The sequence below is a fragment of the Budorcas taxicolor genome, chromosome 5 (assembly GCF_023091745.1).
Source record: "Budorcas taxicolor isolate Tak-1 chromosome 5, Takin1.1, whole genome shotgun sequence".
Classification (NCBI taxonomy): Eukaryota; Metazoa; Chordata; class Mammalia; order Artiodactyla; family Bovidae; genus Budorcas; species Budorcas taxicolor.
This window is the reverse complement of record NC_068914.1, coordinates 75733467-75747488: the sequence shown is the minus strand read 5'-3', so window position 1 is coordinate 75747488 and position 14022 is coordinate 75733467. Positions and strand designations below refer to the sequence as shown.

The following is a 14022-nucleotide window of genomic DNA, read 5'->3' as shown; positions in this document are numbered from 1 at the left end:
CACCTGACCAATAGTAAACATTTAATAAATGTTAGTTATTTTCATTTATGAGGTGAAATGTGATAATGTAGAGGGAAGGATTGGAAGTTTGGGGTCAGCATATATAAGCTATTATACATAGGGTGGATAAACAACAAGGCCCTATTGTAAAGCACAGGGAACTATATTTAATATCCTGTGATAAACCATAATGGACAAGAAAACTAATATGTAACTGAATCACCTTGCTGTATACCAGAATACAACACTGTAAATAAACTACCATAGGATTTTTTAAATAGTAAATTTAAAAAAAAAATGTGATAAGGTAAAGCACTCAGCACAATGCTGAGCACATAGTAAGTACGCAATACACAGTAAATTTTTATTTCCAGTACAGCATGACACTTAGAAAAAAGAAGCTATAAGCAGCTAAAGAGATGATAAGGCCCCTGAGCTGCCATCAACAGGCCTTGGAATTAGAAGGTCAAGAAAGCAAAAGGCATCACCTCACGTTGAATTCAGAGACCTGAACCCTTGGAACCTCCCAGCCCTGGCTTCAGCCTGCCTACTGTCTGTAGGGGTGGGGTTGGCTCTCCATCGGATGCTTTCACTGGATTTTGTCTCTCTCCTCTAGACTCTCTAGGGCAATGGTTGTCAACCCCAAATGACTTTGCCCTGAGAGACATTTAGCAACATCTGGAGACATTTTGGGCTTCCCTGGTGCTCAGATGGTAAAGAATCTACCTGCAATGCAGGGGACATTTTTGGCTGAGACAACTCAGGGTGCTATACACACCTAGCAGGGAGAGGCCAGGGATGTTGTTAGACGTCCTCCTGTGCACAAGAGAGCCCCCACCACAAAGCAGTAGCTACTCCAAAGTGTCATTGGTTCCCACATTGAGAAACCCTGCTCCAGAGGTAAGGAGAGGCGCACTAGATTAGCAGGAAATGGGTGGGGAAGGGGATGAAGCAGGGCTCTGGGGAGAGGGAGCAGATCCTTGCTGGAGGTGCCAGGGAACAGTGGAGGCAGCCCCTCTGCAATGCACAGAAAGGACCCCAGCACCACTTTCTCCTCAGTATCGGAGACCAAAGGAAACCAAGAAAGAAACTAAGAAAACGGAGTCAACTTCTTTGTATGTCTTATATATTTCATTAATAAATAGGTTTTCTTCTTTAAACACAGAACATATAACAGATTGAAACACTCCCCCCTCCCCCCGATTCCAAAGACAAGAGTCTATAAAACAAACGCCAGCTATACTGCCCTAGGGCAGAAAAAGTCTGGTGACCCCCACCCAGCCCTGCCTCCTGCAGCACCACCACCCCCACACTGCAAGAGAAGGGGGTCTGGGGCTTCTCCCTTGGACCCTGGGGACTCAGGCGAGAAGCATGCGAATGTATGATGTCACCTCTCCATGAGGCATGGGCTATGCAAAGATGAGGTTTCCTTCTTGGTGGCTCTGACCAGCTCCTGCCTTCTGATTTCAGTTACCAGTTATGAAGCACCTGGGCTCAGCTCCCAAGGGAGCTGCCTCTTGGCTTCCCCACCCTCCACTCCTCTGCAGCCTCCTCAGAGGGGAAGAGAAGGGTTCAGGGACCCCTCCCATCCCCTGGCCTGCATGGAAACGCTGTGTGGAAGAGGCATGATGCTGAAGCGAGGCTCCTATAGGCCCCCAACCAAAGCCGTGAGGCCAGCATGCCCCCCAAACCCCCACACCTTTTCTGTCACTGGAGCAGAGGGCACTGGGGCAGCCGCCCCCTCCACCATCTAGTGCCTGGCTTGGGGTGTGATGGTTCTTTCTCAGTGTCAGGTCCTCAAGCCGGGCCTGGCTCTTTCCTTGTCTCGTTCCTGTCTCCTTCCGAGCCCTCACCGCGGCCATCTGAAAATCTCATGTCCAGAGTCCTAAATTGTCTCCTCCTCCCTCTCCCCGTGCCCCTGCAACCCAAGGGAGGAAGTGGGAGGTTGTCTCCCCTCTCCAACCCCCACTTCACATAATGGAACAGCTTTTGGCCTTTTCCTTCTTGAAGGTGGAAGAGATGAGTTCAGAACGGCTGGGGAGGTGGAGCAGTCGCTTGGAGAGGCTTCGGACAGGGCTCTTCGGGGGCATCGGGCTGGGTTTGTTCAGACACACCATGGACGCTGTCCGGAAGATGCTGTGGATACTCTTCTCTGAGGTGAAAGCCGAGCCTTCCAGGTATATTTCTGCACCCAGCTGCTTGGCAATGGCACAGCCCTGCAGGGGAAGTGAGGTCATCCATGCAGTGATCTAAAATGGGTCTGAAACCCTGCTTTCTCAGGGTAGCGATCCTCCCCAGGGCTGCTCCAAGGGACCCAACTGCCAGGCTCCCACCACCACCCTCTACTGATTATTTTCTGAGAGTGAAGCCTTACTGCAGCTTAAAGTCATCTGGAACATTTTTAAACCATACTGATGCCAAAACAAGTAAATCGGAATTTCTGGGGGTAGGCCTAGGAATTAGTATTTTTAAGAAAAGATGATTGTAATGTGAAAGACTGGTTTAAAGAAATGATTCTTACCTTGCCATGTGCATAGGAAATTATCCAGGGACTTAATTTATAATGTAACTCCCATACTTTTCTCCCAGAATGACTCTGCAGATAAGGAGTCAGGAATCTAACAAACACCTCTAGTGATTCTAATGAAGGTGGTCCACACATACACACAAAAAACCACCTGAGAAACAGTGGCACACACAGGAATGGCTCACTGAAAAACTATAGTATGTGCCTGCGTGCATGCTAAGTCACTTCAGACGTGTCCAACCCTGTGCATCTCTATGGTTTGTAGCCCACCAGGCTCCTCTGTCCATAGGGTTCACCAGACAAGAATACTGGAGTGGGTTAGCCATGCCCTCCTCCAGGGGATCTTCCTGACTCAGGGATGGAACCCATATCACTTATGTCTCCTGCACTGGCAGGCAGGTTCTTTACCACTAGCGCCACCTGGGAAGTATGAATCTGAGCAAATTGGTATCCACTACCTCTATCCAGGTAACTAGTTTGCTGATTATAGATGGCCCCCCAGAATACCAGTTCTCTCTTGCTATAGTGAAAGAGTGTGAGCAAGAGCCATTTTCCAAGCCCTCTCCTGTAGCCTTCCCCAGCTCAACTCCCAGCCCACACATGGGCGTGCACACACACACACCTGCTCATAAGAGATGGGCGCCTGCTTCTGGTGTGACAGCTCCATCAGAGTGCTCAGGTCTGTCCTCAGGTCGGTCTTACAACCAATAAGCAAGACACGGGTGCTGGGACAATAGTCAAGGATTTCCGTCCTCCACTGAAGAGCCGTGCAAGAAGATAGGAAGGAGGAAGGAAGGAGAGTCAGTGGCTGACGGACACCCGGAGGAACCCAGCTGGCAACATCACATACACCATTCCGCTTATCCCCAGCCCTCGCTGTGAGTCACAGCATCGCCACTGCACTAATTACATCATCTTCCTGCCCATGAGGCCTTTGGGGCCACAGGAGTGCTGACCCAAGAGTCTGTCCCCAGATTCAACGGCCCAGTCTCCAAAGAGAGCACAGGGACAAATCTCTCACCCTCCACCAAGCATATGGGGCACAGGTCCACCCCCTCAACCCAAAGGGCTGCACAAGTCCAGAAAGCCAAGAAGCCGACCAGTCTCTTTCCAAGAGATAATCCCGGAGTCTTCTGGGAAACTGGGCTAGTTCCGCAAGGTTTCCTGGGACTCCTCAGTATGGGTAGACCTTACTACCATGACCGAGGCATTTCCTACCAGCAGTTCAGCTCAGGCCTGCCTGGCTAAGTCCCAGAAGGCCTGGGATCAAGGTCTGTAAAGCTGCCACCCAAAGGCCCCTTCTCCAACTCTCAAACCATATCACCAGAAAGTTCTCTGCTCTCAACCCTCACTTCCTGAGTCTCCAACACCACCCTCCCCTGCTGGGCCTCTGGCAGATCAGTGCAGGATAGGGGCGAAGGCAGGATGAAGAGGGACTGGAGATCTGGGTTTAGCCCCAGTGTTTAGTGGCTCAGTGTGTCTAACGCTTTGCGACACCATGGACTATAGCCTGCCAGGCTCCTGTGTCAATGGGATTGTCCAGTCAAGAATACTGGAGTGGGTTGCCATGTCCTCCTCCAGGGAATCTTCCTGATCCAGGAACTGAACCCGTGCCCCTGCACTGGTAGGCGGATTCTTTACCACTGAACCATCTGGGAAGCCCCTCTGGTCCCAGAACTGTAGCTAATGGTGTGGCCTTGGGCAAATCTCTTCCTTCCCTGGCCTCAATTTCTTCCTACACAAGAAGGGTTAGATGACCAGGTCCCCAAGATTCCTTTTTGTTCTCCAGCTGAGCTAGAGATGGTAGAATTCATTCAGCCTTACCTTCTTGAGTGCACTGTCCACAGTCTCTGGACGGCTGATATCAAAGCACAGTAATACTGCGTCCGAGTCACTGTAGCAGAGTGGACGGACATTGTCATAGTAGGGAGATCCTGGTAGCGGGGAGAGAGAGCTGATGGTAAATCATGGCACTTTCCCTCCCCTAGAGGCCTAAACCCAAAGAGCACTGGGAACACCATGCTTGGTCCCTTAAGGGAGAGGGCCCCACCTATTTCCCAGGGGAACATGCTGCAATGGGAAGCTTGGCACCTGACCACCTGCCAAGAGACAGTGCAAGAAGGTCATCTTCCTTAATCCTGAAAAAGGGAAAGGGTGCAAAATAAAAGGGAGGTGAAGTATAATCGGGCCCTGTCTGGATCTCCTACAGTGGGCTTCACTGAAGGTCCACCAGTTTTCTGAGTCCCAGGGGAAGCGCCTCCTACTCCTGCAGAGAGACCAGGCCTTGTTTAAGGTCTCTGTTCTAGAATCTGCCTGATGTCCAACCTCTGCTCCTGGCTTCTGCTCCAGGGTCTCCCCAGTGAAGAAACACATCTGCCTGTTATATAACAGACTGCCCTGCTTCTTTGCCATGGGGTCAGAACTCTAGGAGGCAGGCAGGGGAGGGAGAGCATCAGGAATTCAGGGTCCCACTGCTCCTCCCACCCAAATAAGCTTACAATGGAAAGGGCAAAAGGAAAGCTGCAGCCCCCTGTCCCAAGATCTCAGGGAGGCATTCTCAAAGACAGCAACACCAACAGCTGGGATTTAGAGGCTCTCGAATAAGGGTCCATGGCTGGGAGGGGAGTAGGTAGTGCAGACCCAGGTGGTCCAATGTGGGAGAAGGCTGGAGTTTGAACCTGCCCCCCTCCACCCTGGGGAAGGAACAGTAGCAGCTTTGGAACCCAGACAATCCGTGCTCAGAATAGCAAGCAGCCCCTCTCCCTGAACCGCAATCGCCATGGAAACTGGGGGGAATCCAAGCTGAGGCAGGGGGTTGGTTGTTCAAAAAAAGGAGTAGAGGGGAGTTGGGATAACTGCCTGCTCCTTCAGTAATCAGCCCCCACCCCTCTCTGAGGGATGAAGTGGGGTCTCATCACAGTATCACTGAGCAAAGGGAACACTGCAGCCCTGGGGAAGGAGGAGGAGAGGAGGCCTCCTTTCTGGTTCTAAGCGATCCCCCTCCCCTAAGACCAGCAAGTGAATAATGGCCCCAGTGCTGGGAAGCCCCATCCCACACAGCCCTGCCATTCCTCCTTCCTTACGGGCATCTCATTTGAAAGAGGGAGTTTGAGGCCGACGGACAGCCGGCGGACAGCCGGCATCCTTTGGGAACTTGGGGGGTGGGGATGCGGCGCAGGGAAAAGAGACCACCTTGCTGATCTTCCATTATCTGAATTGGGATTCCAGGACTGCATTCTGACTGTGGGAGGAGGGGGAGGGGCTCTTCGGGGGTGGTGGTAGTGAAAAGAGATGAGCTGCAGGAAGATTCTGGGAAGATTGAGAGGTGGGCAGAGTACAGCAGATGAAAACCCATATATCATGCAGCCGAGCTGCATTCCAGCTCAATCCAGCCAGCGTAGCACAGTCTGGATAATCAGAATGCTGGCTCCCAACCCCTGGAACTGCAACAGAGGGAAGCACACCAGGTGGAGGAATTTCTGTCCTGTTTTGGGGAGTGGGGAGCAAGGGGGATGTCTCATTTTCTGATTACCCATATCCTACCTCCAGTCTTTCCAATCCTCAAAATTGGATGATGGGAATAATAGATCTTTGGAGGAGTAGGATGGCATATTTATATGTAACAGGAAAGCCCTAGTGATTTATAGTTCCTCTTTAAAGTCAGCATTTTTGAAGAGAAATGGATTTTATTTTCTTTCTCATATTTCTGGCTTTTAGCCTTTAATTATGATCCGAGCTCAGTCTATTTTAAGGGGCTGGGGTAAAGAGATAATGGAAAGGGGGTCAGAGTGAAAAGCAAGGGATAGCCTAGCACTGAAGATTTAGGGACGAGAGACTTAAAACACTGCTTTTCACATTCCAGAAAGATAGAGCATCTTCTCCCTCAGCCTAGTCAGAGCCAACAGCCCCCTGCCATGTACAACATGACCATGACCCATTTGAGCCCCCACCCTCCAAAACACTGACGATGCATCGCTTCATCCCTCAGCCGCAGAGGCATGACAGTGGGGCTGAGCTGCGGCAGGCAGGCAGGCAGCAGTGGCCAGAGATGAAATGCAGAAGAGAAAACTGAGTCAGGAGCAACATTTCCCCCAAAACAGACTTGTCTCCCTGCCACAGCCACCACTGCCTCCTGCCTTTTATTTGGCTTTGCTCGGAGGCAGTAAAGGCTGTGAGTGCGTGTGTTGGGTGGCAGAATGTGGAAATGCAGAAGCCCTAACTGCCTCCTCCAGTAGTCTTCTGGGGTCCATTCCCCTCCCCATTCCAGCTCTCCAAAGGATAGAGCCAGACCAAGAGAAGTGATAGCTTCTGGGGTTCATCCATTCTCCACCCCTGGATGAGCCAACTGAGTTAGCCAAGCCCCACCCCACCCCCCAAAGAATCTTCAGGTCTCTCTCTTTCAGTCTCCGGGCAAGCACCATACTCCTTCCCCCCATCAGAGAGAAAAACAATTTCTAAGCGACAGCGACTGCAACAGACCAGTGCGGGTGGGAAAGGGGCACTCGGGGCCAGCAGTCTTACCTGAAGTGTCCCAGAGACTGAGCTCCACTCTCTGTTCCTCTGTCTCCAAGCAGGCTGTGTAATTCTCAAACACAGTGGGCACATACGTCTGTGAAAAGAGAGGAACTGTTCACACCTTGGACGTACCAACCCTCAGAACCCTCCAGTTAGTGCTGGCTACACAAGAAGCCACTCACCCTAGTGAGACACTAACGTGGCAGGAAAGGAGAGGATACCTGGGGCAGGAGGGACCACGTGGGACAGGAGAGAGGGGTGTAGAGGCTCAGGCACTTTGCTCCATCAAAGTGAGAAATGTAAAAGACTCCCTGCCAGGGACAATCTCCCCATATCCTAGACGGTCAGGGAGGCACCACAGACACACACACACACACACACACACACACACACACGGATTCCTCTTGTCCCCAGATTTGCCTGTCTACAAATTTCAGAGCCACAAATCAATTCTAGCTCTTTTTCTCTCCACAGGTCCCTTGGACCAGCAGGGCGGCAGAAGCCTGCCTGGGGACAAGCGCATAGAATGGGTGAAGGGACGGCAGGTATTACGTCAAGAAGAAACCCCTGACTCTCAAATGCCTCCAGCTCCCTCTCCCAAGAGCAGACTCCAGGATGAAGAGAGGTAGGAGGGGATTTGATCAGGGACCTATGGGTGAAGAGGTGAGGAGGAGCCAGCTGGGCGACAGAAGTGGAACAGGTCTCAGGGGAAGCTAAGGCAGGGCGGTCCTCCAGCCAGAAAGCGGCTGAGGATGGGGAGGGGTGGGGTGGGATGAAACAGCTCCCCTGGGCAGGTGGGAATCTACCCGCAGCAGCAGGCGGTCAAAGAGGAAAGGTGGCCAGCGGGCGGGCTAGCAACTCACCTCGGGATAGCAGTCCTTGGCCAACACCTGTAACATTGCTGTCTTCCCACACTGCACATCCCCCACCAGAACGAGCTTACATCTGGCCACGACTGGCTGGGGGGCCCGTCTCTCCTTCATGGCTGCAGCCTCCGCGGGACCTGGACTCGGATTCAGAAAGGAGAGGGTTACGCCAGGTGCGTCTCAGCACACTACCCAGCCGGATTCCCTGCCTCTCTCCAACTGAGACAGAGGCCAGTACGCCACCTTATATTGCCATCGCTGAGCCAATCACAAGAGAAGGCGGACTCTGTCACAGCCAATCCCTGAAGTGGGATCCCCTCTAGCAGCCAATGGCAGGAGGATCTGAGTCAGAACCCTCTTCTTCCCTTCCCTTTCTCTTAAAGCTGCACCGTTTCTTGCTTCCTCTGAAGGGAATTCCCACGTTGTTCTGCGTTTGTATGAGGTTGGGGTGGGGGAAAATGAACCAAACTTTAACGGTCTTGAGTGTCCACCAATTAGTGTCAAAAACAACAAACTAGCCAAGAATGTGGATAGTGAAGTCAAGCTGGAGTTGTTGCCAGAACAGGACTTGCCTAAGGAAGTTCCAGAACAGGACTTGCCCAAGGAAGGGGAAGGGGTGGTCCCAGAAATCTCTGGCCCCCTCGTTCCATCTAATCCCCACTCTGACCACTTCCCACTTCTGGCTTCTTTTCACAGAATCTCCTGCTGGACCCCCTTATTAACTCGGTTGGACCCCTTTCAACACCCAAGTCTCTTCCTCAGAAATCACCTTCACTAAAAAGTACATAAATTAAACAACCTTCTTGCGTCATCTGGAAAAAACCCACAGAGCTTCTGATCCAGAGATGGGCACAGAGAAAGGAATGAGGGAGTCTGGCAAGTGGGGAGGGGCATGAAGAGGGCAAAACAAACAAAGTTGCTGTCTGTTTGGCCAGACAACCTCTCACCCCAGGCCTGGCAGGAGCTGCTTTAGGGGTGTTTGTTCTGCCTCTTGGGTTCAGCTTCCTGGATGAATCAGGCACCGGTCCAGTTTCAGGTTGACACCTACTGACGCTGCTGTACTGCGTGTGTCAGCTGGTTGAAGTCCAGACTGGAAGAATTGGCCTGGGACTTTGGGATTCGGAAGCTGAAGGGCAAAATGAGGTTGAGATGAGCTGCGTAACTGCCTGCCAGCCCTTGGCCCTCAGAGCCCTTCATGTTACCGCCTCTCCACTAGACAAAACCAGCTTGAATAACCTACTGATTATTCAAGAACCAAAACAGTCTAGATGAGGCCTCCTGAGGGATCAGGGATTGAAGTGAGACTGACCCTGGGCAAAAGCGGAGCACTCCAGACTTCTCTGGGTCCCTTCACCTTGGGAAGCCCAGTGCCTCTGGAGCACAGCCTGAGCCCTATTCCCTTGGAGCTTTACTCTGACTTGCCATCACTGCTGCCCCACTGGGCAGGGGAGGGGAGTGTGTTCCCTGTTACCTAGGATGTTTAAAATCTTCCCTGGTCCCAAAGGGACAGGATTGCCAACACCCTCTATAGACAGGAGAATGGAGAGTATTTTGAGAATGTAGCCTAACCAATGTGTGTGCATGCTAAGTAGCTTCAGTCTTCAGTGTCTGACTCTTTGCAATACTATGGACTGTAGCCCACCAGACTCCTCTGTCCATAGCATTCTCCAGGCAAGAATACTGGAGTGGGCTGCCATGCCTTCCTCTAGGGGATCTTCCTGATCCAGGGATTGAACCTGCATCTCTTATGTCTCCTGCATTGGCAGGCAGGTTCTTTATCACTAGCACCACCTGGGAAGCCCCAACAGTGTTGGTCAATCAGTCGTGTCCAACTCTTTGGGACCTCCTGGACTCCACGGACTGTAGCCATACAGGCTCTTCTGTCCATGGAATTCTCCAGGTAAGAATACTGGGGTTGGTAGTATTCCCTTCTCCAGGGGATCTTCCCCACCTAGGGATCAAACCTAGGTCTCCTGCGTCTAGTCCAAGTTGCCTGGCTGAGGGTCCTGGGGCTAAGTCCTGCACCGTCCTCTGCCCTAAGACCCCCTTCCAGGGATCAGGGATCACTTCAGGGAATCTCCACGGTAGAGAGTCAGTTACCAGATGATACCATTGGCTGGTTACTCTCCTCTCCCAGGCAGGCTCTCCGGAAGCTTCTTTCCCCTACCATTCCCCAGGTCTCATCCTCAGCCCTAAGATAATGTTCTGTCTATAGAATTTGTCCTCTTTCTGCCCTTTTGCAGCAGCCTGACAGCCTCTCTGAGCTCCCCATAAACATGTTTTGGGAGTGTTCCAGGAACAGCTGTAAGATCACAGACTGCCTCAGCCTGGAGTCCTCTCCCTCAGCATGACTTTTTCCCGGTGTCTCCCTCCTTCCATGTCATCCAAACTCAGTTCTGGAAGCACCAGTGTGGTTCCCATACAGCCTCTTAACCCTTAACTGGGTTCCCTCCAATGGCAGCCCCAAAGGCTTTAGCCCTCTCTCCCCATGTTCTCTCCCAGCCTCCCCCTACACTCACCCCCTCCCGAGGCACTCCAAATAGTATTCAAATAAGTAAACACTGTTCTTGCTATGCAAACAACTTCCTCTAACTTCTAACAAGATTGCCACTCCTGAGGTCCACTGAGATAGAAATTCTGGGAACTGGTGCTAACACTGCTTCCCTGAGTGGTTGCATTTCAGGGGAGGAAAGCAGAAAGCCTGAGCTGTGAGACGGAGCAGCCCCCATCATGGGGCCTCCTGGGGATCAGGACTGAAGTAAAACTGACGTTGAGCAGAAGGGAGAGCTCTCCAGACTTCTTCTCTAGGTCCCTTCACCTTGTCAAGATGTGTCTCCGAAGATATTTTGTGGGTCACGTGTTTATGAATTATGGTGGGAAATGTGGGGAGGGGGTGTGTGTTCAGAAGGCAGTGTGGCAACATGAAAGGAGGATGGAACCAAAACTCAGCTGGTCTGGATGTTGGACCAGCTCTGTCCTTAACAAGCTATGTGTGTTTGGGTTAGTCTCTCTGGGCCTCTAGTTCCTTGAACGTAAGGTGAGGGGTTTGGACTAACGAAGGGGTTTTTAGCCTTTTTTTTTTTTTTTAGCAGTTAGACTACCTCCCCCAAGTTTGTTTAAACCTCTTCTGTGTATCTTTCTTTAAAAATCCAAAACCAGAGTAATAAATGTATAATGTTGTATTTTCCTATGAGGCTGATTCTTTGCAACCATGTGGACTGTAGCCTGCCAGGCTCCTCTGTCCGTGGAACTCTCCAGGCAAGAATACTGGAGTGGGTTGCCATTCCCTTCTCCAGGGGATCTTCCTGACCCAAGACTCAAATCCAGGTCTCCTGCATTGGCAGGCAGATTCTTTACCACTGAACCACCAAGGAAGCCCTCCTATAAGACCAGGAAAATTTAGGTTATACTTGAAAACATTATCCTAAGGTGAAAGGAGCTAGTCACAAAAGGCCATATATTATATGATTTCACTTGTATGAAGCATCCAAAACAAATCCAAAGACACAGAAAGGAGATTAGGGCTGTAACGGTTGTGGGGGAATGTAGAATGTCTGCTAATAGGTGCGAGGTTTCTTTTTGAGGTGACAAACTCTTCTAAATTTGATTGTGGTGATGGTTGTACAACTCTGTGAATATACTGAAAACCACTGACTTGTTTAAATTGGTGAGTTGTATGGTATGTGACTTATATCTTGATAAAGCTGGTACTTTTCCTGACATTTTATTTATTTATTTATTTTGGGCTGGGTCTCTGTTGCTGTGCAGGCTGCTCTCTAGTTGCGGTGAACAGGCTTCTTCTTGCAGTGGCTTCCCTTGTTTCGGAGCACGGGCTCTAGAGCACAGGCTCAGTAGTTGTGGTCACGGGCCCAGGTGCTGCTCGGCATGCAGGATCTTCCCGGACCGGGGATGGAACGCATGCCTCCTGCACTGGCAGGTAGATTCTTTACCACTGAGCCACCAGGGAAGTCCAAAGCGGTTACTTAAAAAATAAATAAGTTTATAATTTCAAATTTTCTTTACAATCTCCTTTAACTTGTTTTTTTTCTTAAAAAAAAAAAAACTTATTGTGTGGAGATGTTCAAATATTTAAAGAAATAGAAAAATACAACAAACCCATTTGTAACCATCACCCAGCTTCAACAATCATCCACACAATCCTACTTCATCTATACCCCCACCCAGCTTCTCCCCAGTACACCTCCTCACTGGACAATTGTAAGGCAAATTTGGATGTCATATCATTTAATCCATAGAGGTTTCAGTACTCATCTGAAAAATAAAAAGATTCTTCATTAACATAATCAAAATACCATCATCCCCACCAAAAATAAATAACTCCTTAAAAATCACCAAATAGTCAGTCAGTGCTAAAATTTCCCCAATTGTGTCATTCATTGATTTAGTTAACTAAATCACTGGAATCTGAACAAAGTCCACTCACTGAATTTCACTGATATGGCTCTTAAGCATCTTTTATTTCATAGGTTCCATTTCCTTTTTTTCCCTATAGTTTACCTGATGAAGAAACCACGTTGTTTATTCTACAGTGTCTTCCATATTCTGGATTTTGCTGATTGTATCTCCATGGTGTTGTTAACATGTATTAAACACTTTTACAAATTACATCTCATGGAGTATTCCCAAACACAAAAAGATGAAAAGCAAAACTTCTGTGGTTAAATCAGAATTAGGGACTTGGGATGGGACTCACTCAGCCCCCCAGTTTGTCCTAGGGGACAAACTCCAGGGAACACAATTTAAAAGCCACTAGCCTGGATATCATGTGCATGAGTGTATGTGTATGTGTTTGTGTGTGTGTGTGTGTGAGTGTGTGTGTACCACACCTTCAAAGCTCAGGGCTGTCCTATCTTTTTTGACTCTGATTACTGTGATAAGGTCCTTATCTAGGACAGTGACATAATACACCAAGGTGTTCAGGGTGGTAGCAAATTCAAATCCACTCTGACTCTTAGCACAGAGTACACAAACCCAGGACTTTCTCTGCCCTAGGGATCCTTACAAAGAGCTCCCAGGGATACTGCCACCTGTGTCCCCCAGGAGTCTGGAAGGCAAGGCCCACTCACCCCTCCTTAATATGACTCAGGCGCCCCACTTCTCAGTTCTAAACCATAACTTCTCATGATCTCAGGGATCCCTGGCTCCTAGCCATGGGAACACCTGACCCTTTGACGGGGCCTTTTAGCTGGAGCAGTCACTAGAGTGCTAAACAAGATTTTAAGACTCAGTCCCCATCTTCATGGAGTTTACAGCTTATGAGGAAGAGATAAAACAAGAGCCTGGCGGGTAACTGAAACAAGTGCTGTAGGAGTGCTGAGAAGGGAGAGGTCAGATCTGGTTGGGTGATCTTGGAAGCCTCATCTAAGAGAGTGGTTTCTCCTGGGCTTCAATCTTAATGCAAGATTGGAGACGGCAAGACTTCCCTGCTCCAGTGGTTAAGAATCCTCCTGACCATGCAGGGGACGTGGGTTCGATCCCTGCTCTAGAAATGAACATACCCATATGCTGTGAAGCAATTAAACCAGAGCGCTGTTACTATTGAAGCAAGTGCTACAGAGAGCTGCAACTAAGACCCAAGGTAGTCAAATACATAAACAGACAAACATTATTAAAAAAAAAAAAAAAAAGACTGGAGAGGAGAGATGCAGGAAAATGCTCAGCTCGCCCAAGGACTGAAGAATCATGTAACCAGCTGAAGCAGATGATTCAGGGGGTGGGGCAGTTTGCCTGAGAACATAATTAGGAAAGGGAATGTGGTACTAAAATATCATAAAATACACTTAAAAACCAAAACGTAGGAGTTCAGAGTTTTAAAAAATATGCACAAGTGTACTTGTATGTTTTTTCTTGATTGTCAATGCCCTCCAGCCAAAGACTACCAGCAGACACTTGTAGTCAAACAAAATGGGGTTTGTGAACTCATTTCATCAAGGAGAACAACACACACCAACTGTGGGCATCCAGGAAAAGGCTTAGGATTTGGACTTAAATTTGCAGATTTGGGGAGAGGTCAGGGAAGCAGCGGAGAAGGTGATGGCACCCCACTCCAGCACTCTTGCCTGGAGAATCCAATGGACGGAGGAGCCTGGTGGG

General features: G+C 49.7%; 1 protein-coding gene across 2 annotated transcripts; it reads right to left on the bottom strand.

Annotated features, from left to right (window-relative positions):
- Positions 1–1289: 1289 nt before the first annotated feature.
- On the bottom strand, positions 1290–8109 carry RND1 (Rho family GTPase 1). Of its 2 annotated transcripts, XM_052640663.1 has the most exons (5): positions 7906–8109; positions 7049–7136; positions 4352–4461; positions 3150–3284; positions 1290–2216 (listed from the first exon to the last, which is right to left on the bottom strand). In XM_052640663.1, exons 1-5 carry the CDS (start codon positions 8023–8025, stop codon positions 1971–1973), a joined length of 699 nt encoding a protein of 232 aa, XP_052496623.1. In that variant the 5' UTR covers positions 8026–8109; the 3' UTR covers positions 1290–1970. The 2 variants fall into 2 exon arrangements, with proteins under 2 accessions (XP_052496623.1, XP_052496624.1); XM_052640664.1 differs by lacking the exon at positions 3150–3284.
- Between the last annotated feature and the right edge of the window lie 5913 nt (positions 8110–14022).